Below are 26,377 nucleotides of genomic sequence, written 5' to 3' on the forward strand. Positions count from 1 at the left end.
AAAATGTGCTGGTATATATCTTGATACACATGTGCATGGAGGTATGAAGATGTTATACATTGCAAGCCTTGTAGATTAAAATAAGATTTGAAGTAAGAAATATGAACTTAAGTGCCTTGTTTGTCTCATCACACATTAAATTTTCTTCACATGTGTAATGTGTATCCTTTCTTTTTCAGCTAACTGTTTATAATCAATCAGTATTCGGGGAGTATACGTGTATCGCAAATAACTCAGTTGGAACACGGGAAAGGGCAATCATTTTAGTCAATGTTTCTAAGCCTGGGGTACCATCCTTTAAAATAAAATCTTCTTCTATTAACTCAATTCAATTGGAGATACACGGACCCCAGGAACTGGAGTATGAGATTATAAACTACAAAGTGGAGTATAAAATGTTGCAAGATGATTGGACTGACTCCAAAAATATAGTCTTTGAAAGAGGTAAGCACCGCTACAATGATACATAACTATATAATGGGCCATATTTAGTAAGCAGGTACTCCATTTTCCTATGAATAAAATCCTCTCTTTCAGTTCGCTATCTAGCAACTTCTCATAGATATATCAACCTTTTTATGTGATGGGGCGCTCATGCACATGTGGATGTGTGTATATAACCTGATATACGAGGATCATACTGGAAGTAATGAGCAACAAATTTTCATGAAACTTTTCTTTACTTTTCAACAAAGTCTCCATCTTTCTGGAAGCGTGTATATACCCTTATGGTAATACTCTGTTCCAGCTCCTTGCAGGCACTGACCCACTGCTTTCTGTACGTCCTCCGTCGTCTGGTAGTGTTGGCCTCATTACTGTTCCTTCACAAAAACGAACAGATGATAGTCGGAGGGTGCAATGTCGGGACTGGTGAGGAAGAAGTTCCCACCCCATTTTCCAATTTTTCTCCCTGGTGAATTGAGCATAGTGCAGGAGCACTTTATCATGTTGAAGAATAATTTTCTATCCAGGACATTTATCCCACAATGCACAATGGAGCTTGTGAAGTGTTTGGATATAATGGCAAGCATTTATGGTTACCCCAGGTTCAAGAAATTCAATCAAAATGCACCCCTCTGCTTTCCATGTTGCATTCCATAGAGGCAGTTCGTGGGTGACTGCTCCGAGGCTGATCCTTGATGCTCATGTTTCCTTCTTTAAAATGTTTTACCCATGTTTTAACACTGCTAGCACCCATGCATACATCTCCATAAACATGCTGAAGATCTATTCTGAATTTCAGCAGCAAGAATTCCCTCTTTAACAAGAAATTCAATCACAGCACATTGTTGAAACGAAGCATCACTGTCAGCCATTTTTAAGCAACTGACTGCATTCATGTGATCAAAGCTAATTACATCACACTGCCTCAACACGTTCAGTCAAGTCTATATTTTGTGATGATTTACTCTGCATGTATTGATGGATTCTGATTTTTTTTTAAAGTGTTGCTCATTACTTTCAGCATGCCCCTCGTATTTCTGAGAAGTTACTTCTTTTCAATTGTATACAAATGTGAGCACATGCTCACCACTGGTGCAAGTTCTCCCTAAGCCTTTTCATTCATACAAAATCGAGTGGGTGCTCAGTTTTATTCACAAAAATTGTGTTATCAATAAATAATATAGTAAAGTTCAAATATATGCCTACTCAAATTGTCCACCGACATTTTCATACACTTTGGGCAATGTCAACAAGGAAGAGGCTCCCTTTTCTAACACCATCAGTAGAGATCCACCCAATGTAAGGATGGAAATTAAAGTGACTGAAAATAGCGATGGACAGTTTGAACTTGATTGTAAAATAACAGATTACAAACAGACTACACAGAATAGCAACTAGGGAAGTGGTTGAGAATTCTGCCATATAAATGGAGGAGTGCAATGTCACCAAAGAAAACAACTTAGGAAGTCTGTAGTGTTTTGGGGTGTATATTGTAAGTTAGTGAAGGCACGGTAGCTCAGTCGTTAGGGCATCTGACTACCATGCGAGAAACCCGGGTTCAATCCCCGGCAGGGGAGAACCGGAACTTTTTCAACTTGTTCGAGTGGCTCCGGCACCCACCCAGTGTCGTATAAAGTGGATACCTGGAGAAAACTCTGGCGGGGTAAAGGTGGCCAGGCATGGTGCTGATCACATCACCCCCAGCTCGGCCGAGATCAAGAAAGTGTGGAGCCCTAACTCCACACCCCCTATAAGCCTTCATGGCGTGGTGCAAAGCACAGGGGAGCACTTAACTTTTTTTTGTTTTATTGTAAGTTAGTTACCTCTGTACTGTGGACTTCCAGCTATAAATCATGCTGCCAGGCATATTGAGATTCTGAAATGACTGATGAGTAGACAAATTACCTCTTGTTTTTGGCGATAAGCGAGCAAATATTTTTGATGTTATATATGGTTTACTCAACCCCCACCCCTTGCCAGGCTATAAAGTAATGTAATTTTCAAAAAATGGTTCTCTCACCAGAATTGTTGAAAATTGAATGGATGGGTGGATGTGGTGTAGGGGAGGTGAAGTGCAGTGAAAGGGTGAGGGTTAGGAATGGGGATGAGGGCAGAGATGGAATATGGTTCAGAACATTACTGCATGACCTTATTCATGCTGGAAGGCATGGTCACACTCATGGCTGATAGTAAGTCTTCTTTGTACACGTTTGTACTGAGGTGTTCGTGGATTGGAGTGAAGAGTTGATGATCGCTACCTGCAAGCAGTCATTGAAAGGGGGTATACTGTGACTGTTGGTACGGATGGCGAAAAGTTCAGTTTTTGGTTGGAGGAGCGGTGGTTGTTAATTTTGAGGATGAGGGATGTGGATGCCCCCCATAAAAGCCACCACATATGTTGCAGGTGAGAAATAGATGAGGTTTGAGGTGTGGCAGATTTCTTTTGGGTGGAGGGTAAATTTGAATGTGGCAGTGGCGATCTGGAAATTACATTTTTGTTTTAAGTCCACTTTATGCACAGCTAGCTAATCAGAACTGGAGCTACAGTTTAAAGTGGAATCTGAACCACTGTGCAATGTGCCTCCACCGCGATCTAGAGTGTAATGAGAATGGAACAGCCCATCTGGCCCTCCTTCCTTTCATCCAGTATGTATGCCTGTATTCTGTAAATAATGGTAAACTATATTTGCTGTGGAATATATGGCAACACTGGAAATTGGAAATGCAGTATATACATTTGAAAGCCTGCGGTGTGTACCTCTAAATGGGATATAGGTACTTGGGCCACTGGCAGAGTTGAAACACATATAATGAAACCATCGTTTAACTATGGCATAGAAAGAAAAAATAAAATGAATGATAATTTAAATTATGTAGTTAAAAAAGAAGAAAAAAACAATTGATTAAAATGAAGGAGAATTGGTAAAGTGGAAATCCCCATTTTGTTCTAACCATTCCAGTTTGGACCAACCATGTCATCTTGAGGAATTCAAGCTGGTGCGTGGCCACCTCAGAACCATATTAATTTTCAACAAAGTCATCTTACAGCTAAATAATGGTAGTTGGCAGTAGTGCAATTCATATTTTTATTTAAGAATCATTGGAGACATGGTTGCCCAAAACAGTAATTATATTTTATTTTATGATATCCCCACGTATTTTGCTTCTATATAGGAAGCAAATTATGTACGAACAATATACCACGCAGTGAATAGTTTGACTAGGCCCCCATTTTCCTAGAGCCATACATACCTAGTAGTGAGAGCAATAGACCTCAGTAAATAATCATAAATTACAAGCAAATACATGTATATCTTTTCAATTTCAAGTTTATTACAAAGCATTAACAAGTAACTACTAATTACTCAGGCCCGTAGCCAGGATTTCTTACTAGGGGGGGCAAAGGCAATCCTAGAGGGGGCAAATTTTTAATATATTGTGTTGCATTGGCAGATATAGCAGGGTACAGAGGGGCGCTTGCCCCCCTCCTCCAAAAGTGATAAGTAACAGCATAGACTAGTTAGGTTAGGTTCTAACTATTCTATGGTAACAGGTAAGGGATGATATCTTGAAAATCCAACAAACAAAAAAAGTTCGAGAAACATCAAATAACAATATTTCGATAATGACCTTTCGGACTAACAAAGAATACGAAGATGAAGTTTAACATATATAGGCTAATTGGGATTTTATATACTTTATATTTACATGTCAATAATGTTAATAGACGATTAATATGTAACTTTTGGCTTCTCTGCAGAACTGATTAAGGAAGTCCTTTATAAATTGTGCTTCATAATGTACTCTAATTTCCAGTACGCAATATTTTTACACACAAAGGAATCTAACGAGAATCCAACACCACCATTATGTTGTGTTATGCAAAAAAATCGAATTAATTAAATAATAATGGTTACATGTTATCTACACTTTGATGAATTGTGTAAAAATTTCTATAATTTTTTGTAGGCCTACTTGCTAAAACATGGCTCCTATTTGCTTCAAAGGGGAGAGACTTGCATCACTACAGACAATGTTTGCCTACTGGTTACGTTAACCATTTTGCAAAATATTGTGTCATTGAAATACATGTGTTTGACACCCGACAAACAAATAAGAATCCTTTGATTGATCAATGACTTCTTGGATTACAGTGTCATCATTCATATTTCATATCAAGTTTTATAGAGGGAAATGTTGTATCCTCTTTACATTATGAAAAAATACCTTCCTTAATGACTATGGTACGAAACCAAATGATCTAAGGGGCCTCCTTCGCCTTACCCCATTTCCGAAAAAGCGAGGTCTCTGGGCCACTTATCGCCACCACTTTTTGAGCAGAAGTGTACAAACCCAAAATATCAGGGTTTTTTATGCTGATACTGATTTCTGCCAGTCACAGAATGGCTTAAGATATATGAACAAAATTAGGAGAATCCACTCCATAGCAGAAGAGTTGACATAATTATTTGTTAAAAAATTAGGTTGTGCATGAGGTACTTTAACAGACAACATCTGCTACAGACACAACGTAATATTATAAATATAAGAAAATAAATAGAAAATAATTTGAGAGATTTTCAATCGTATTTATTTCACTGCAGCTTTTTTATACTTGTCATTTTCTTGAACCTATATTCATAGGGTGCCACCTGATAACATCGAAAATTTTCACAGTGTGTACAGGTCATCAAGGAAGACAACTTTTATCAATGACTATTTACTCGTCTAATTCTTCTTTCGATGTTACAAGCAATCGAAATATGGCATTTTATGACCTTAATGTATTCAATCCCATTGTAAGCTTCGCAGTTGCAAATGTAATTTATTTTTACTGCCGTTTAAAATTCTTGAGAGCAATATATATAACATGCTATGGAAACGATATCATGCAAACAGTCAGGGTTAAAACTTAACTTTCCCTTTATAAAATGGATATCATGACACACACCTATGTTGCTTATCATATTTAATGCGTTTGTATAGAGAAATGATTCATAAGATTTGAAATTCACATTTATATTTCATAAGATGCTTAGTGTAACCCGTCTCACACTACAAATTTTATCGCTTTCTAACCGAAATAATAAATGTGAAACACTATCACATTTTCATCGTGTTTGATAATAATTTGAGCCAGTAAGCTGTCCTACATCTTCCACTAACCGACCTCCATGGTGGGATGGTTACATAACACACTACGAAGCCAGGGGTTCCAGGTTAGAGCCTGGGCATGAATGTTCTTTGTGAGCAGAGGCGAAACCACAAATCTTTATATGGAGAGGGGTCAAGTACCAGGACAAACATGCCAATTATAATAATAGTAATATAGTGGTGGTGGTGGTAGTAACAATAGTAGCATTGAAAGGACGTTATTATTGTTGTAAATCATGCAAAAGGGGGTACAAGTCGATGCTAAAGCATTTGTGTTTGAACAAATAATTTGAAATATTAACTAATAATGGAAAACAAGCACACAAACTGTATTTTTGAAAGACAGAATATGCATGACGAACATTCTTTTTGCACATATGACACGTATAACTTTCATGTACAACATATTTTTTACACATATGAAACATGGAGCGACATAAAATAAGAAAATACATATGCAACATGTTAACTCTAAATTGTGTACGTATTCAAAGTTTCTTTAATATATATATATATATATATATTATTTAAATACCTTAAATGTTCAATTCATCCGCCAAATTGTCTCTCAAATGTGCGACAACAACCTGAAGTGTATATATATATCTGGCCTTACTTCTCTCTCAGGTAATTTAGAATGTATTACAGAAAATAATCATATTGGGATCGAAGCAAGCAGGAAAATCTTTAGATCCAAATATTTGCAAACTCAAAACAATATTGATTTAATTGGGCGCAAATAATTTCACTGGGCGCCATGGGAATCTCTAACATTTTTTTTCTTCATTTAGATCGTTTAGGCCCAGGGTTGACTCCCGCTGACCCCTAGCTGCGGCTCTGCACTACGGACTATAAGAATAGTAGATATTATGCTTGCGAGCGAAGCGATCAAGAAAATTTTACGAAATGTACTTTTATTTGTATAAAATTTGAAATCGGGGGGGCAATTGCCACTCTGTGCCCCCTGTAAGTGCCCTTAGCCGTCTGGAAGAAAAATGCAAGAAACACTTGAAAACTTATTCCATCTTGAGTATCCATTTGTCCTGTTATTCTTAGAGTCTGCTAGTCATGTTTCTTTACTTCAATGTTTGCCCCCCTAGATTGGACTTCCCTCCAAGATTGGGGGGGGGGACGACGACAATGCCCCTGCCCCCTTGTGGTTGCAGCACTGTCTGTGAGTGTCTCTTCATCAATTTCACGTCATCACTCATCTCCACGATTAGCTGGATGTGGCAGAAAAGAAATGCTAAGTAACAAAAATCAAATATCCACTCCCTCTCTCTCGCTATTACCAAAAGATAGACTTGGGAAACAAAAAAGTATGAAATTATGCAGTTCAAACTTCATAGCAACACATTCGAGAAAAAAACAACATCCAAATACATCTGGAATCTGGAAGGGAATCCTCCCAATCCTGATACGACATTATACGGAATCCGACACACCTTCGTGTTGCTAGAGTAATACAGGATATAATTGTAAAGATTAGTGAGATTTCCAGGTAGGAATGTGTTCTGTATTTTTCACAGGGGGGCAGTTGCCCCCCCTCTAGCTACGGGCCTGTAATTACTACTAACAAGAATTCTAATATCACTAACATTTAGATAAATAACCAGTAAATAACCTTGACTTGGCACTTAAATTGAGTGTTCACTCACCCTGTATATGTTGAATAATCATAGGACAATATTAATTCTTTACATTACCACACGTAATATTATCGGCCATAAAAAAGCTATGGAAGTTTAATTTTAAAAAAAAAATACCCCCCCCCCCCCATTTTAAGTAGGTTATTTTTAGCCCTGATGGCCAATAAGTAGACTAACGTGGATTATGTTATTGATTAATTCATACTTTAATTGAAATACTTAACTGCAGTAAAATTTTCCCAGTGCATGTGTGTGTGTGTGTAGCTTCGCTACCCGAGACCAAGTGACCAAGCAATTCTCCTTGCTCGGACACGAGGCCTCAAGATTACGTAACGTGACGTCAGAACATGTGATGTAGCATTGCCAAGTTTACATACAGCTATGAAATGAGGAGGGGGTGATAACCTTCCCCTCTTCTCTCAAAATATATAATACTACATAACAACACCTTATATGTACAGATTTTACAAAGGTACCAATTTGTGCCTTGGTCTTCGGGTAGCACTGTGTGCACATGTAGTTGTTCTATGTCGATCTTATTCCAGCATATCTCATGAAATACAGAAGGACAAGAAGCAGTATCTTTGAACAAGTTATATATATATAAACACACATTTTGACTAACAAATAAGTATGAATACATTTTCAGCTTTCAATATTCTTGTTAAACTATCATTTTTTTTGTGTTTTTTTTGGCAAATAAAAGTGAAATTGTTTTCTAGGTCAATTCGTTATCCGATACCACCCAGACTGATTTACATACAATACGTGACTCTGTAAATGTAAACAAACATCAAATTTAACAGGAAAGACCGGAGTACATACACTCATACAGATATATATACAAAGATAAGACAACACAAACTAGTCAGTCTTGAGTAGCTAAGCATAAAACTATGGATTTACGCAAGGAAGGTATCTTTTGATAAAGCTTACATGTGACCTTCGCAAATTATTAGCGTCTCTACAGTCTCCCAGCAGAACAGTGTGTCCACCTAAGAACTTTCTTACCATATATGGTCCCTGATATTTCAAACGTAAAGATTTAGTAATTTTATCAGACAATTTAGAAATTTCTTGAGACTGTGCAAGAACTAGATTCCCCACAGAAAATATGATGTCAGAATATCTTTTCTTGTACAACGCATCAGATTTTTTCCACATTTTCGCCATATATCCAATAGCAATTTCCCATTTTGAAGCAAGATCTTCTATATTAATTTCTTCCTCAGATTGAGGAAGTTTCCATTTAATTTCCAATGGCAAATGTAATGGACAGCCCAAAAATAATTCTGCTGGTGACATATTTAATGTTTCGTGATACACAGAATTAATGCTAAATTGAATTTCTTTTATTACTGTACTCCATTTTATCTGATTATTGTGAATGTAAGTTCTTAATGCACTTTTAATGGTGGAAATGTACCATTCACCTAAATTAGCTGAGGCATTAACACCAGCGCACAAAATGGCAGGAAGTGCAAACGATCCAGGTTTAGTTCGGGTTGTGAATGGTAATGCTACCCATTCAATGCGGGAATGGGGATGAGATACCTTGATATATAACACTTTAATTTTACCTGCGACCTGTCAGCTCCAATAATAAAAACACAAATAGCATTGTACAGTCAGAGAAAGTAGTTCTTGGGCCGCAAGACCTACGATATTGTAACATCTTAAAGCCTGTTGTCTATGCAACCCAAATAACAAAATTGTCACTTAGGTTTGCCTGGTGGACCTGGATTCTCGGGAACGATTGAGTATTGACAGCAGTGTGAGTCATACACACAAGCCCAGCCATAACAAACAACAGCTGGGTGCCGTGAGACCACCAAAAAAAGTTTCAGGAATTGGTTTCTTAACAACAGCTATTCATAAGGAAATGTTCTCTTTACTGATATTAGAGTCATTGTCAAGAAAGTTCACTGAAATGATGGTTTTCATCGAATCATCATCGCAACACACATGCTGTCAACCCAGAGTCCTTGAAAAAGATTGGAGTTAAAAATAACTACTTGACAAATGATAAGACAAATCTATATTCATTAGTCCCAACTTAGAATTTTGTGTAAGGCATGGATCATCATGTCCTATCATCCATTTCATAGCTTCATTAATCATCCTCATCGCCTTTGTTGACGCAAGTGCTAGAAAAAGTAATATAAAATTAGCAAATTTAAGAAATTAATAAATGACATTTTCAGCAATTTCACGCAGCGACTCACTTGCATGTAGACAAAGTTTCATTAATCGGGATCCAAGGGCCCTCTCGTTCTGCTTCATTGTCATTTTCCCTCCACTTTGCCTGCCGCGATTAACCTGATGCTGATTAATGCAACATTAATTAAAACAACCAACCAACGAAACAATCTGTAAAGTGCACCACAGCGGCGGAAATTATGAATAGGTAAACTATGTGATATTATGCTAATTTAGAATTTAGTAATAAAATGGGAATTTTGGGGGCTTAAGTTAGGTGGCTGCACATCCATTATGTAATTGCAATATCATCAAATTGTACGAAGCGTGTCTACACCTACGTAAAGTGTCAATCCCCGTGATGGAATATGTAGCGCAAAGCCAGGGCTTTAAGATCAAATTTGTTTTGTTATTTTTTTTTTATTAGTAATTACCTCAGTTTTCTTCCTCTGAAGTTAAATTATTCATGACAACGATTTATGATTGCATTAAAGACATGAATGAACATACACAATAAACCCATTTTGGTTGGGCCTTGAACTCAGAACCTTGTTCGGCAAGAAATACAAATATCCATAAGGCATGAGTGTTGCATTGGAGATGTTCCTCTACTTCCGTTTGGTTTGAGTTGCTGTTTTAAGTCCACTTTATGCACAGTAACGCTAATCGGACTCGACCTACAATTTAAAGTGGGATCAGAACCACTTGTATCGAACCCGGGACCCCTCGATTACAAGGCAATGACGCTACCACTGTGCCATGGGGGAGGGCCTACTTCCGTCATTTTATCACTAATATATTTCTTTAATATACAATAATAAATCACAACTACCTAAAAATAAATATTATTTTGCATTTTCACATGCATATGTTTTTTTACAGTTAGAGTGTGAACTGGCACCTGTTTATTTAGATTGTTCTTTATGTCTAGTGTGTAGTTAAAGATAGGAAGAATGCTTGTGGAACGATTAGGGTTATAAGAATTCCGTCCGTGACGGTGTGGTTAGCACAGTGCACTACGATGTCTGATGGTAAGATAAGATGGATGGAGGGAAAGCCACAAACATATAGGGATAATCGACACAAGCCTCACATAATATTATACTGGCTCTGAGTTCAGACTCCAAAGCCAAACATAGTTCAAGATGCATTAATACGATTTTTTGATTGATTGAATTGGTATTTTAAGCCCACTTTGTGCCCAGTGAGGCTAATCGGGACTGGACTTACAGTTTAAAGTGGGATCCGAACCACTATGTGCCTCCACCAGGTATCGAACCCGGGACCCCTTGCATTAATACGAGAAATCAGATCTAATTCTCTTCTTAAATTCAGCTTCAGTTTTCATCTTAATTGGCCATTTGGTAGGGGTTTTCGTTAAATAAATATATATTTTCTTAATTACTCATTTCCAACTTTACCTAAGTAGAGGTCGAATAAATAAACGTTAAGAAAAATGGATAAAAACGTCTATAAAAGTCCAGAAAAAGTCAAGAATTCTGGATGTGTTATTTTGGTAGACACCCTGTTATTGAAGTAAAAACTACCCAAGATGAAAGTTCTGGAACCATTTTAAATTACGGCAATTGCTGAATATTTGTTTGCCATTACAGATCATAATTCAAATGTTGAGAGAGTACTTTCATTACCATCAGCACAACAGACTCACGAGAGAAATTTTTTATCGTGTTTGGTACTGGTCCCTATAATTTTAAAGAGTTTGACTGTCCATTCTAACATAAATATAGTTTGACTAAACTGAAATTTTGATAAAAATTTTCTCCTCTGAGAAGTACTAGTTAAATCGTGTAGTAAGAGGTGCATTAATTAGTATGATTGCAAGTTTCGAAATTTTGCATTTAAAAATTCATTAAAAATTAATTTTTTTGCAACTGAAAAGTGTCATTTTGCAACTACTTTCTAACATGTTCTATAGAAATATGTATTATTTATTGAGAATGTTTTGTGTCCTACATTTTAACTTAGTCCTACATTTTAACATAATGTCCTACATTTCGGGACAGCATGTTCTACATTTACCTTACAGCGATCTGGTAACTCTAATATTTGGATTGTTAATGAATATTATGAATGTCAGTTCAAATTGAAAAATAACAAACTACGAAATTTCCAGAGTGCCATTACAAATCGTTAATTTTTGTCTTTCCACACATTACTTTGTTACTAGATATTTGCATAGATGTAGAAAGTGCTACATTTTCAGTGTGTGGAATTGAGATTTATTTCTGAGAATGGAGTTTGGTTTGATTTGATGTATTAAGTCCACTTTGTGCACAGTAAGGCTAATTGGGACTGGACCTACAGTTTAAAGTGGGATCCGAACCACTATGTGCCTCCACCGGATATTGAACCCAGGACCCCTTCATTACAAGGCAACGACGTTCTGAGAGTGGTATAATGTGAAAAGGATCACCTCACATGTTTGGATTATACGCCCCCCCCCCCCCCACACACACACATAAAAGATATTGGCTGTTGTTCTTATAAGAAAATATAACATGTATGAATTGTGTCAAGAAAAATTTGAGCCTATTCACATCCCTACGGAACTTGGAAGAAAGCCCACGTAGAGAGAGATTTGGAAGTTCTGTTCCAACAAAATCGGGATGTATAGTAAATTAAAAAGCAAAGTGCTACCTTGTGCTTTGCACCAAGCCAAGAAGGCGTATAGGGGGTGTGGAGTTGGGGCCCCAAGCTTTCTTCATCAGGCCTAAGGTGGGGATGATGTGATCAGCACCCTGGCTGCCTTCCCCCCCCCCTTTCCCCAGAGTTTCCTCCAGGTACCCACTTTATACGACACTGGGTGGGCACCGGAGCAGCTTGAACAGGTGGACAAAATCTCGATTCTCCCCCGGCAGTGATCGAACCCAGATCTCTCGCATGGTAATAAAATGCCCTAACAACTGAGCTACTGCAGCACATATAGTATAGTAGCCTCTGTAATTAAGACAAGAATTGTTTTAGCGTTTCGTTTAACGTTTTTAGGCTAATCATTTTCGGACATATAACGTGGAGCTCTTGTCAGTTCTGTGACCTGACTTGAGAAAAGGCAATTTTCTGACGAAAAACATTCCACCTGACAAGTCACATGACTTTCCTACATTTCCTGTGCCTGTTGGCTTTTGCATGAAAGACTAGTTGTTCTTGAGACAGACAGAATCATCCGATCACCTAATGGTGCAATGTGTGTTGCCTACCCTTCCAGCATTATTTACTGCCATTAAAGTGTTATGGGGAAGAACTTTTTTCCACCACTGTACCTGATACACCTGGTACCTGTAAACATAAATGACAACTCGTACAAACAGTAAAATATGTATATATTGGAATCAAAATATTTACATAACAAACACCTTACAGGTGCTTCTGACTCATTATTTTATTCTCTTACACATTCATTCTCATGGGGCATTTCAACATGAAAGTACACATACAAGGCTCATATTTAATCAATGTACTCTTCCTTTTTCGTTTAACATTAACTTGAATTAGATCGTTAATCTTTCTGCTCCTGTGCTCATATGCGCCAGCCCTCGGAAAAACAATTATCAGAATGATAGGTCGGCGTGGTTGAACCTCTCGTTCAAATGAACATACGCATCTATACTGCAAGTATGACATTTACCAAATTTCTCGGACAGGGGGTATTACAACAAGTCTCTCTCGTCCCTTGAAAACAATTACAGCTCTACAGAGTGATGCAATACTTAATTGAGCTCCAGCTGCCGGAATACTTCAATTAACCATCGGCGCGAGCAAAAATTACAATATCACTATACAATAGAGAATACCACACTTGCACGACCTGGGCAATTTAACATACATATTCAACAACAAAGACTAAACAGTCGACTTTCGATAAGTTATTGAAACAACTGGCCAGCTGATTACATTACAATGAAGCACACATTCACAAGTTACAATGGAATTTAATGCAATAAAGGAGCTTTATCATAAAATACTGACATTTAAAAGATTAAGAAATATAAACATGAAACGACCTATTATATAACAATTACTCAAAATACAAGACACGAAAGTTAGGTTTGGAATTCCTGAGTCACGTTCAGAATCTCAATCAATGCGATTTCGACTTTTGTGGTATGGTGTTGACAGAAAACAATACATTCGTACGTTGATGTCAATCGACAGAAGAATACTCTACCAGACCCTGGTACATCGTCGGGTGGTCCATCTTTCCTAGGTACGGGAATTCACACTAGGTTTCATTGTGACAAAAAAAATGTTCCTTTAGATGTCAACCGTGATGAAGGGCAGTGGTGATGATATTTGACACTTTCACTTCCTCTCGACATCGCGTATCTCTTCTTCTCTCAAACGTTGGCTGGACATTCTCATCTCGGGCATCGGCTGGACGTTCATCATCTTGAACGTCGGCTGGACATTCTCATCTCAGATGTCAGCTGGACATTCTCATCTCGGGCATCAGCTGGACATTCTCATCTCAGACGTCGGCTGGACATTCGCTGGTTGGGCGATTGCAACGGATGGTGTTGGCGGCATCGCTGGCTGGTTTCCACGGCATGGTATGTCAATGATATTGGTGTCGGCTAGCTCGGCTGTAGCTTCGTGCCAGATGGTAGTGGCAGAATCGTTGCAGGACTCGGGAACTCGACGTCCCCTCTCCTCTCTATCCTCTTAGCCTGCCATAGTTCTTGATTGTCCTTGTTTCGACAAAACAATTCACTGCACATGATCTTACAGAATCAAGCACATGTGAATCAACTCACTGGCAGTTACTCGCTGACGGTTCGCAAAAACTAAGTCCCCAAAAACAATAAGTATACAGAGGTCTAGCGCAGAGGTGCTCTCGCTACAAAAATCCTGACAAACTGTGTTCGAAACTCTGAGTCCCGCAGTTTTATACCAGATTCGCAAAATTTCAGTTAAAATGCGTTAAAACGAGCTTCGCTTCTGTCCCAGCAGGGTACATTAACCCTGGGTCTATTCTGTTTCAACGTGGTCAAGGCGTGGCATTATCTGTGACACATTTAAAAGGTATGCCATGCAACACAAGGGCAGATTAAAGGAGGGGGCAGTCGACCCCTCTGAGGCTCTTGAAGGGGCGTCATGGGCGACTTCCACTGATGACATATTTTTTTTTATATATATTGTTAATAATTTACTCAATTGGAATAAAATATAACACTCAGAGTGAAATTAAGAAACATACAAGAGCGGAATAAAGGAGGATGGAGCACCCGAGAGACGACAAATTTATTTTCTTCAGTAATATGCATGGTTGAAATGCAATAAAGAAAATATTGTGGTATTTTATGAAGAACTACCGTTATGGGGGAGCAAAAAGCTTAAAGGTGAGTGGAGCAATTGACTAAAATAGGGGCGATGAATGATAGGAGCAACGAAAGATAGGAGACGACGAACGAAAAGGGGTGACGAGAGACAGGGGGGCAAACTAAGATAAGAATGACGAAGGATGGGTCGACGAATGATAAGGGGCGAACAAAGATAAGAATGACGAAAAATAGGGGCAAAGAATGATAAGAGGGCAATGAGAGACAGGGGGCGAACAAAGATAAGAATGACAGGGGCAACAAAAGATAGGAGGCGACAAGAGACAAGGTGGAACAAAGATAAGGATGGGTGCGATGAAGGATAGGAGCCAACAAGAAATTAGAGGGAGATGAAGGATAGGAGGTGACGAGGGACAGGGGGTGAAAAAAGGTAAGATGGCGAAGGAAGCGGGAGGGGTGATGAAAGATAAGCACGAAATGAACTTAAGGTGAAGGACTAATATAATATTACTAGGTTGGATCAATGGAGTCGTGAGGTGACCGCCCCTTCACAGAGGATCTAGAAAATATTCCCACCACCTATGACTCCTCACTCAATTTCTTCATGCAAAGTCACTGTGGAAAGGCCGTAGCCAGGGAGAGAGAGCAGTTGACATGTAATACAGTGCCACTAGGGTGCCACTGCACCCCACACAAGGTTTTTTTTTTTAAAAAAATTATTGATAAATTTGCAAAGTTGTAATGAAATACATCAAACATTGTAGCATTTTATGACATACCCAAGAGCTAAAAATTAGCAACCATGGGAGGTGACACAGCAGTGCTTTTCTTGCCTGTTGAGACAAGTCATGGGTTAAGCTGATCCACTGTTCATGACAGTCACATCTATTGTACTAAAAAATCAGTTTATCGTGATTTTTAAGAAATCTATTAGTCTTTATTATATTGAAGCTAAATAACTTACAATGATTGGTGTGCTCAGCGAACGTTGGTGTATTTCATGCAGTGCTATAAAAACCGGAGGTGCAAGCAGTGCTTCTGGCCCCATCCAGCTTTTTTTAAAGAAATTAATGAATATTCCTTTCAATGTTTGTGCTACAGTTAAATACGTGCAGGTGCAGCAGAAGGCCACAAGATAGAATAGAGCCTTTGCAGGCCTTAAACAAAATCGTTTCTTTGTCTCTTGGTGCTCCTTGATATAACAGAAAACAAACTTCAAAAGTGTACCAGCGACGTTAGTTCTAATCTCAAATGCCCAATACCTTCAGACGTTTCTCTTTAGAAGTACTGGGACAGAGGGGGGTGGGGTGGGTGATGACTTCCTTCAACCCCACTTTGGCATGGCACTGATCATAACACTGGAAACCATCCGCGACGTCAATACTTCATACTGGAACATGAATATTTCACTTCTTCTCCGGATTTATTTACTGCTTGTTTGATTTTCCTCACTTTACCCGTGACTGTGGCCTCTGCAGAATGCTTACTTTCCAAACTTCAGCCTGGGTTCGATACCCGGTGGAGGCACATAGTGGTTCGGATCCCACTTTAAACTGTAGGTTCAGGCCAAATTAGCCTTACTGTGCATAAAGTGGACTTAAAAAAACAAACCCGAACAACAACAACTCTAAACTTCATCCAATAAAATATGATCTGCGAAATAGTGTTCCACAACAAAGATAAACAAACAAAAAAGATGAATAATGAACACAGGCAAACGGAACGGCTAAACGTTGAACACGGTGTGAAACACTTTGCTCATGCCAAAGCACGCAAAGAATGTTTTAGTTTTGCAAATAATTATTTTACGCTGAATTTAATACTACTTATTACTTCCTATATTGATTTTTCGATATGTTTTAAATGCACATTCATTACTTGTTTTGCTGTAAAATGGAAACTTCTTTCAATAAATATCAGCCACATGATGTGAATTTTCTGACTTAAAAACATTATAAGCATGCAATTCAAATTGTAACCGCCCTCATAGTGCAATAAATACTATGGGTGAGGGGCAAAAACATGACACACGGCTGGACCTCCGTTTTAGTTACGACAGTGATTTTATGACATGTATGCAGTGGTGGCGATTGGGTCCCAAAACTAATGGAGCAAGTTGCAAAAACTGGGGGGGGGGGGGGGCAAGACCAGTTTACTTATCCTTGGTCCTTAAGGTTTAGCAAAGTGGCAGAAAGTGGGGGGACAACTGCCCCCCTCGCCCCCCTTAATCGCTGCCACTGCTTGTATGGTAGGACTGTAGTTTGTGAGGGAAGTTTCCTATGTGCCGAAAGTTCGGTTGGGGGGGAGGGAGCTGGAATGCATGTCCGCCCCCTCCGTGAGAACGTCTTTAATCCGGCACTGATGCAACATAAACCAATTATGCAGAATTTTTACACAACTTTTAGCACTGTCGTAGGTTGGCACATGCAGAATTTTGAAGCTTCGTCTACACAAATAAGAATGTACTTAAAATTATTGTACATTGGCAGTGGTCCAACTACACCTACATACAATCTTTGCAACGCATGATGACAATTTCTGACATTAGAACATTGGATGGTAATACATTTCTCTTTTTTGCCTTTTGGCAAATATCGCAAGAGACAAATGCCTGTATTTGTTCTTTCATACCAGTCCAAGTGAACTTCCATTGAATCTTTTTCAAGATTTTAATCCAATAGCTATGGGCACCTCCTATAACATTTGTATGATAGTAATCTATGATGGAATCTTGCAAACGTTTAGGAACAGAAATTTTAAACGGTTGCCCACTTGTTCTGGTACATTTATACAAAAAGTCACCTACTAATGTATAGTCATGTACTACTTCCTTATTTTCTATTTTATTAATAATGTGCGACAATTCAGAATCTTTCTGTTGTTCTTCTTTCAAGGACATAGAAAACAGAGGTTGAAAATACTTACCTAAATTTACACTTTCCAATGCTTCTACATCTAAATCTATTCTGGACAAAACTTCTGCTATTGCATTGCTTTTGCTATAGATGTGTTTAACTTCAAATTTAAATTCTGATAGCATATAAGGGGTAATTTTTCATAAACGGGCTTTTCTCTGGTGAAATTTTAACGCCCCATTTACGAAATATTTCCAATAGAGTACGCAAGTTTTGCAAATGTGATTTATTATCTTTACTAAAAATAATCACATCATCAGCATAGATTTCTAGAATAGTTACCTTGAGATCCCCTACAATTTTATACATTATTCTAGACAAACAGTTACTTCCTATCGAAACTCCAATGGTACACGAGTGTACTGGGACAAATAGAACTAGTAGCAAAGGCTGTTAACGGTTTGGATTCTTCTGTTAATTTTACGTGGTGAAAGGCTTTTGTTATACAAAAACACTATATATATATAGAACCCTAGCAAAGAGATGTTAGTGTTTCTTCAAGCACACTATTTGGAAAAGAATCAAATTTATCATCATGCCTATTTTTATTTGATAATAATAATAATACACAATTCTGTACGTAAATTCTTTGCAACATAGAATTCGACAGGCCACGACACTTCATTTATCACTAAGTGTAGTACTACTTTCTTATGCATTTACAACACACTTGAATTACCAACTGTAACTTGAAAGTTTACATCCTGTTCATTACATTTCCTGTTCTTTTTAATATTGTCCCACAAGGATTCTTTCAAAATATTGTGAGTGCTCCGTGTATCCACACAAGATAATAGTTCTTGTTGTGCAACAATACAGTTAATGAAAATAGCATGACACTTAATATTAGGAGAATTATTTCCTATTTTCTGTTCCATTGCGAACATATTTCTCTTTATAAGGAAAATATTCTCTCTATGATTAAATCCCTGGTACTTACAGCACTGATTAACTCTTCTGTCTTTATTCTGGGGTCATAGGGGAGAGTGAAAGTTCCCTTTTTCCCTTTTAGTATTTCCATAAAAACCCTGTGCAAGCTTATGTTGTTTCTGGATATTAGTCAAAGTCAAGGCCACTTGAAATTCAGAAAATGAATTAGGAAAACCCACCAAAAAAGAACTGTTCCGAATACTTAGGCAACAAACGTTCCAAAAATAATTTGCATTTCTCTTCTTCAGTCCATGAAACACTAAGTATACATGCTGCATGCATTCTACTTTCTAAAAATTCCAATGGATCTTTGGTTTCCCCTTGTTTCTTCAAAACCCATTTAGCTATTAAATATCCATGGTCCAAAGCACTTACAAATTTATCCATTAGGGTATCAATTATAAATTGCCAGGAATATCCCCGTTCCACACTTTCCATCCATATTTCCATGATTTTCTCGTGCACCTTAGGAATTAATGCTAATAATAGTTTTCTTAGAGGAAATAAATTTTGCCCAACAATACAGTCTACTTCATACAAAAATACTAAAAGTTTATCAGTACCATCGCTTAAACATGGGACTTTATTAATTATCCCTGTCAAGGTTGTTTGGACCACATTACTTGAAATTTTTCCTAAAGCATGCCCAGAAAATATAGGGTAAGAATTTCCTATTGGTCTTGGAGCACAACTTTCGTCTTCCGAATCGGAAAATTGAATCAGATTTTCACGAGATTTACGATCAATCCAGGAAATATTAAAGGGAATCGTAGGTAACCCCTTCATTTTAGTCTCATTATTTGGAGGTATATGAGGAGGATTACTTTGCTGCTGAACGTCTAATCTACAAAAATCACTATGCATCAAACTCATAGCAGGAAGCCCTTGGTATCCAGTTGCATCAAAAATTCTCTCTGGTCGATGATCACAAATGGGTTACTGTCCATATAACTCATCCTATACACTGCAATAATAACATATACAAATTAATTCTTTCCCGTTGATATTTATTCCTCTTGACCAATACCCCATTGACTCAATAGTTTCCACTTTCAATTTTATCAGGCACTACAGGAACAAATTCTTGTGTAAGCTTTGGCATATCTTGCAAGGTCAATGTTAGGCAATGTAGCCATAGCTCTCTGGCTCTGAACTAACCATGCTCTTCTATGACATTCCCACGTGTTTTGCTTCTATATAGGAAGCAAATTATGTGCGATCAACGTACCACGCAGTGAATAGTTTGACTAGGCCCCCATTTTCCTAGAGCCATACAACTACGTACCTAGTAGTGAGAGCAATAGACCTCAGTATATAATTATAAATTACAAGCAAATACATGTATATCTTTTCAATTTCAAGTTTATTACAACCAAAACATTAACAAGTAACTAGTAATTACTACTAACAAGAATTCTGATATCACTAACATTTAGATAATTAACCAGTAAATAACCTTGACTTGGCACCTAAATTGAGTGTTCACTCCCCCTGTATATGTTGAATAATCATAGGACGATATTAATTCTTTACATTACCACACGTAATATTATCGGCCATAAATAAAGCTATGGAAGTTTAATTTTTAAAATTATAAAAAAATACCCCCCCCCCATTTAAGTAGGTTATGTTTAGCCCTGATGGCCAATAAGTAGACTAACGTGGATTATGTTATTGATTAATTCATAGTTTAATTGAAATACTTAACTGCAGTAAAATTTTCCCCAGTGTGTGTGTGTGTTTAGCTTCACTACCCAAGACCAAGTGGTCAAGAGATTCTCCTTGCTCGGACACGAGGCCTTGAGATTACGTAGCATGATGTCAGAGCATGTGATGTAGCATTGCAAAGTTTATCGTATGAAATGGGGGGAGGGGGTGATCAATTTTACACGACACAAAAGCAAACCAAGCATTACAATATATCTGTCACAAAATAGTATCTACAATCACAGTAAAATGTAGTTAACCACTGATTTGATAGATTTCACATGTAACCTATTTTATCCTACCTTCCCTTTTTGTCCTGCTTTCCCTCATTTGTGCAACAGCATGATAGAAAACCTGGTTTGTTATTTGAAACATGTTCTTTAGATGTAGCCAATGCTACAACTGATTGTTTTATTTTTCAGGATTACCATACATAATTACAGGATTGAGTGGCAGCACTATTTATAAAATTCGTGTTGCAGCTGGCAACATAGCTGGATATGGCAACTTTGCACTAGAGCAACAGAAACAAACGAAGGGCCACACTGCTGATTCTGTCACAGGCGGAAGTGACGGAGTATTCACTGTTCATATGAATTTAATTTGCTTACGTGGTATTATTGTAGCAGCAATCCTAGTTCTGAATTTGTGAACCAAAAGTTTCATTTAATTGTTGGCTATAGGAACAAAGAAAGATGGCAACAAGTTGGAACGCCCTCTTTCTTTCCCTCCTTTAAGTCGATTTCAAGAAGACGTAAAGAGAAGCAAAGGGGATAAAATAACGAAAACACAAACGATGTTTTCTCCAGAGAGGAGAAATATGTGATGCCAAAGCCTCATGTAGAAGTGCTGTTAGTGAAGTGGCACTATCTTGGGCATTTAAGCACATGGACGCATTTGAATGCTGGGAAATAATTCTCTGGTGAAAACATAATTTCGGATATGTGACTTAGGACACTTACAAATGATGACATGTGAAAAAAATATATATGAATATTAACATTCATGGTAGAGTATATTAACATTAAAAATTTAATGAAGAAAATATTTAAAATGTTGTCATTATCATTTAATATATTTTTGTTTATGCCAAAGAAGGGGAAAAATTGTTAAAAATAATAGTCACATAGATGAAATATACCAGAAACAGGTTCATGAATGGAATTTACACTGTATTAGTTGTTGCATTGAATCAAGATAATACACATGTACACATGTTCCAAAGACAGACCAAACCATGTACATTCCAACTAGTGAAATGTAACAATGTGTATGTTATTGTAAATAAGGCAAGGTATATTGTGTTTTATTGTTTATACTTGCTTGAAATTAGTACCAACTTTTAGTTTAAAAAGTCGACATGATTGTGAAGTATAGCACTATGTCTTCATTTTTACTTAGCTTGTACATACATAGGAATTGCTATCGATAGTGGTTTGAATAACATTGTGCATTAGCATTTTGGAATATTTCTATGCCAAAATATTCACAATACCAAAGCTATGGCTTTCAAGACAACTGTTGAACGAAATGGAATGAAATACTAGGTATGATCATTTGGTTATGAGTGGACATGTAAAAGTGTGCATGTATGTGTGGATCTCTGTCAGTGTTAATGTATATATGTGTGAGGCTTGGAATCGTGTACATACTGCCAAGAGAGTTTTGCTTCACATGGCCTCAGAAAAGCATTTATGAAAACACCAGTTGGTATAGTATGTAACAGAATTGTTAAAATTATAAAAAAAAGAGAGAAATAAGAGATAAAACTAGTCTATATGTTGTTTACAATGTGAGTCTCTCAAATCATCCATTTGTCTAATTTTCTCCTCTTGCTCCTCACTTGAGGGTTAAAAAAAATTGTACTAATTTTATAACAATATATTTTTCTTAACGTATGAGGAATCGAACATAGAATTATGGAATAAGGAGTGTAATAAAATTCATTAAGAGATTTTCCTGATATTAGATAAACAAATTTGACTTGCTACGATTACATGTCGAATTTATTATAAATAGAAGGAAAAGGAATAATTACATGCAAAAAAGTCACAAATGGTTCCTTAAAGAAAGTTCTCAAAATTTGATAGGTATGTCAAGGGGATGCAACGAAGAAATTGCCTTTTCCTTCAATTTCATACATCTTAATGTCATCGTATCATTTCACCCACATCAAGATCATTTCTAAAATATACACAATTACATCATCAATCCTTGAAAATATCAAATAGAATTAGTATATGCTGCTGAATTTTCAATAAATATTTTTTGTAGACAGTAATGGCATAATGTTTAGAAACATACAGAGGGCTGTTTTGTATCATTGGAAACAACCATAATGGAGGACACCTTCCCACAGGTGAATATGTTTCCAACATTTCCCATATATGCTTTTCAAATACAATATAAGTACTTAAAAAAATACTATAAAAATGATTACTTATGGTTCGTGTGTATATGTTTTATAGAAAACACAATGTTTCGAGATGCAACTGGTCTCTTCTTCGGGGCACTTCTTGGCAAATGGAATTACTTCATGCCTACGTCAATTTACACAAAAGAACAAGGAATAAGGTGATAGTAAAAGATCATGGTTAAAAAAGGTATTTGTTAAAACTGCCCTTTGTGCACATAAAAACTCACTTCTTCACATTCCCAAGCATGAACCTCAAACCTAAAAACAACCATAAAAACATGTCTCTCATTACATGTTAAAACCCCACCTCAAGCAACGTTGTCTACATGGTAACTGATTTAGCTTCTCCCCGAATGCCGGAAGTTGGCAGACTTCTGCTCCCACCTGCTCTCCCCCTTTTTTTCCCTCCCCTACTGTTACGTCATTTTAAACTGGAAATCTTGGATCTCGCGGGTCGCGTTGATTACGGCCAGAGTGACCTGGAAACACCCCCCCCCCTTGCTCTTATCCCATCGCTTAAACATCTCTATCCATAATTCGTCCACATTTCCATCCTCTGTGTTCAATTTATTACTTCTATCTTTACAAATATATGCCGCTTCAAGAACGGGGTTATCTGAACATGTAATTGAAGAAGGGCATAGAATCAGGAAAAGAGCGGTGGTCAAATAGAAAATAAACCAATAGCTGAAATGTGTATGAAGCACCATATATTTGTAAAGATAGAAGTAATAAATTGAACACGACGATAAGCTAAATCAGTTACCATGTAGACAACGTTGATTGAGGTGGGGTTTTAACGTGTAATGGGAGACATGTTTTTATGGTCGTTTTTAGGTTTGAGGTTCATGCTTAGCAATGTGAGAAAGTGAGTTTTTATGCGCACAAAGGGCAGTTTTAACAAATACCTTTTTTTAACCATGATCTTTTACTATCACCTTATTTCTTGTTCTTTTGTGTAAACTGACGTAGGCATGAAGTAATTCTGATTGCCAAAAAGTGCACCTTAGGAAGAGACCAGTTGCGTCTCGAAACGTTGTGTTTTCTATAAAACATATACTCATGAACCGTAAGTAATCATTTTATAGTATTTTTTTTAAGTACTTATATTGTATTGAAACAACGTGAGTAAATCACACGCGCCTTTTTTATAAAATGAATTTGAATGCTTTTCAAAATGTGTGTATAATATGAGGAGACCAGTTTCCCAGAGCCAATTAACAGGAGTATAAAACCCATCCATAGACTTCATCGAAACGTCATAGAAAGTGTGTATTCTTATCTTTAGAAATCAGTATGTCCAGCCAGAGATATGACTAAGATGCCTTATCCTGATGCACACAAAACAATAAGTAAGGATCAGAATTGCTATATTTGGTAGCTGAAAATCCTGGGAACAACTTTCCTTGCATTCTGGGTATCATTGAAAATAATTTTTATCTCTTGGGTAACAATAACTCATTCGGGGTTGGATGCAGTCCATATATACTCCATCTAAGTCTCCATAAATTTCTACCACTAGCTAGGTGTTTCTCCTGCTGATCCTATCTTGCAAGATAGCAATTTATGTCGGTACACATAAACAATGCAATGGCAGATTTACATATTTAGCTCTGCCAAGCATCACTGGTCCATGGTTGTAGCTCTCTACTGTTTTCTTTATATTATTATTCACCAGTTGTTATTGTATCTTGCAATACACTTTAAAAAAAATCATCCTCATATGTGAATTACTGAGAACAGTTTCCTCTTGCTTAAGGATTTCATGTGAGAAAATTAGAAGTGTATAAATGTTGTCAACATTTCATTTATCACAAGCTAGGCACATTATGTTAAATGAAATGGTTCTTGCTTCACAAAAAATTTAGATTTGGAAATATTTGTTACAAATGGATGGAAAAGAAGAGGGAGGATGTTACTGACTATATGGGGTGAAATCATCCGTGGTGGACATAAAACTTACCTCTATTGACAGGGTTATTTGGGTCTATGGAGAGGTTGATTCCTGGTATCCATCTGTTATTTCACACATAAGCTAAACGCTTTGTTGGTACCATTTTAGCTTATGTGCAATTCCTTGTACTGCCAGAGGCTGTACGACTGGTAACAGTTAGTGAATTGCTTTTTTGAACTAAACCAATATATGGATTTCCTGCATTTAATATACAGTTACTTCCTTTCTCACAGACAAAAATTTTGCTTCCAGCATGATTCTATATTAACAGAGTAGCTATACAAGCCATTGAAAAAAAGTAATCACATAGTCATCTCATTGGTACATGATAACCTTATGCTGTTGTGATCCCAAATGGGTTGTTCAACCACCAGTTTACCGACCTTGCCATTTCGGTCATGCAGTCATGTTCTGAACTCGTTTCAGAGATTAGAAACAACCCACCATGTTGCAAATTTATTAAGATGCTTAACAGCTGACAACAATGAAAAGTTATACCAAATGCTCTATTGTATGAGGAAGAATAAATGCCTCTACTACAAACATTCACAGTTGTTACAATTTAGATTGATTGATTTGTTGTTTTTTTAGTCCACTTTATGCACAGTAAGGCTAATTGGGACTGGACCTACAGTTTAAAGTGGGATCCGAACCACTTGTGCCTCCACCAGGTATCGAACCCGGGACCCCTTGATTACAAGGTGACGATGCTACCACTGCACCATCGGGGAGGCCCTGTTACAATTTAGACATTATTAACAGAAACAATAAGGTACCTTGCTTAATACTCAGCGTTGTAATATTTTTTAAATTGAAAAACAAATCATGTTAATGCATAACATTACAAATGGTGTGCCTCATTCATTAAAACTGTTACTCACCTGCTATAAAATCATCACCTTACATCAGCAAAACATTAAAGCACCTAATCTTACCTAAAATATACGTTGAAAGAATTGAAAATGAAACACATGCATGGACAGTAAATCTGAAATGGACGTTAAATTAATGATATGTTTACCTATTAGTTTTACAAATATTATTTAATGAGTACATCATGTTCCTCGTTAAAATAAATATTCTTGCCTATACGTAACATTTAATATTTTAACATTAACAAAATGAACATTATTTCATAAAAACTATTGAAAACTTTTGCTTTTTGACAATTCTGCTTTTTCTGACAAATATTTGAAATATTCAATATATTTTCAAATTAAGCTACAAAAATAAAAGCACGAGAATAATATTTCTAGTTCAAAGCATGTTATTGTATAGTAAAAAGAAGCAGTGAAACAGAAAACTACATTGAACCAGAAGATATAAAAATTTAAGATTTGATTCATTGCGTTCTTCATAATCTTTATTTCAGGTCAGTTTCTAAATTCTTATTTCTGTACATGAAGACTGGTAATTTGCTCCATTAACAAGTCATTCTTAGTTGCAGGGTTGGAATGGAAGGTTTTTGGAAACCCATTAAATGTAGCGTTGTTTTCTCATAAATTAAGTTCAAAAAATAAGAAATTCTTATAGTTGAAAATCTGATATTGGGCACATCTTAAAATGACAAATGCAATGCATAGGTAATTAAGATTATTATTATTTTTATTGTAACATACAGGATTAATAATTTAAAATGCATGGATATCTTCAAAGACTTGAGGATTGATAAAGTAATCTTAATAAGTTCTTCAGTGAGAACTTGAGCCATG

At 36.9% G+C, this 26,377-nt stretch overlaps 1 protein-coding gene across 1 annotated transcript in view; it reads left to right on the plus strand.

Annotated features, from left to right (window-relative positions):
• Window positions 1–22,741, plus strand: part of LOC145988036 (neural cell adhesion molecule 1-like) — a 56,743-nt gene extending 34,002 nt beyond the window's left edge. The window contains exons 7-8 of the mRNA XM_083122873.1: window positions 180–444; window positions 20,718–22,741. Of these exons, the coding sequence (XP_082978999.1) occupies window positions 180–444; window positions 20,718–20,947 (495 nt within the window). The 3' untranslated portion in view covers window positions 20,948–22,741. The remainder of the gene's footprint in view (window positions 1–179; window positions 445–20,717) is intronic.
• The last annotated feature ends 3,636 nt before the right edge of the window (window positions 22,742–26,377 follow it).

Source organism: Lepisma saccharinum, chromosome 5 (assembly GCF_977018435.1).
Source record: "Lepisma saccharinum chromosome 5, izLepSacc3.1, whole genome shotgun sequence".
Taxonomy (NCBI): Eukaryota; Metazoa; Arthropoda; class Insecta; order Zygentoma; family Lepismatidae; genus Lepisma; species Lepisma saccharinum.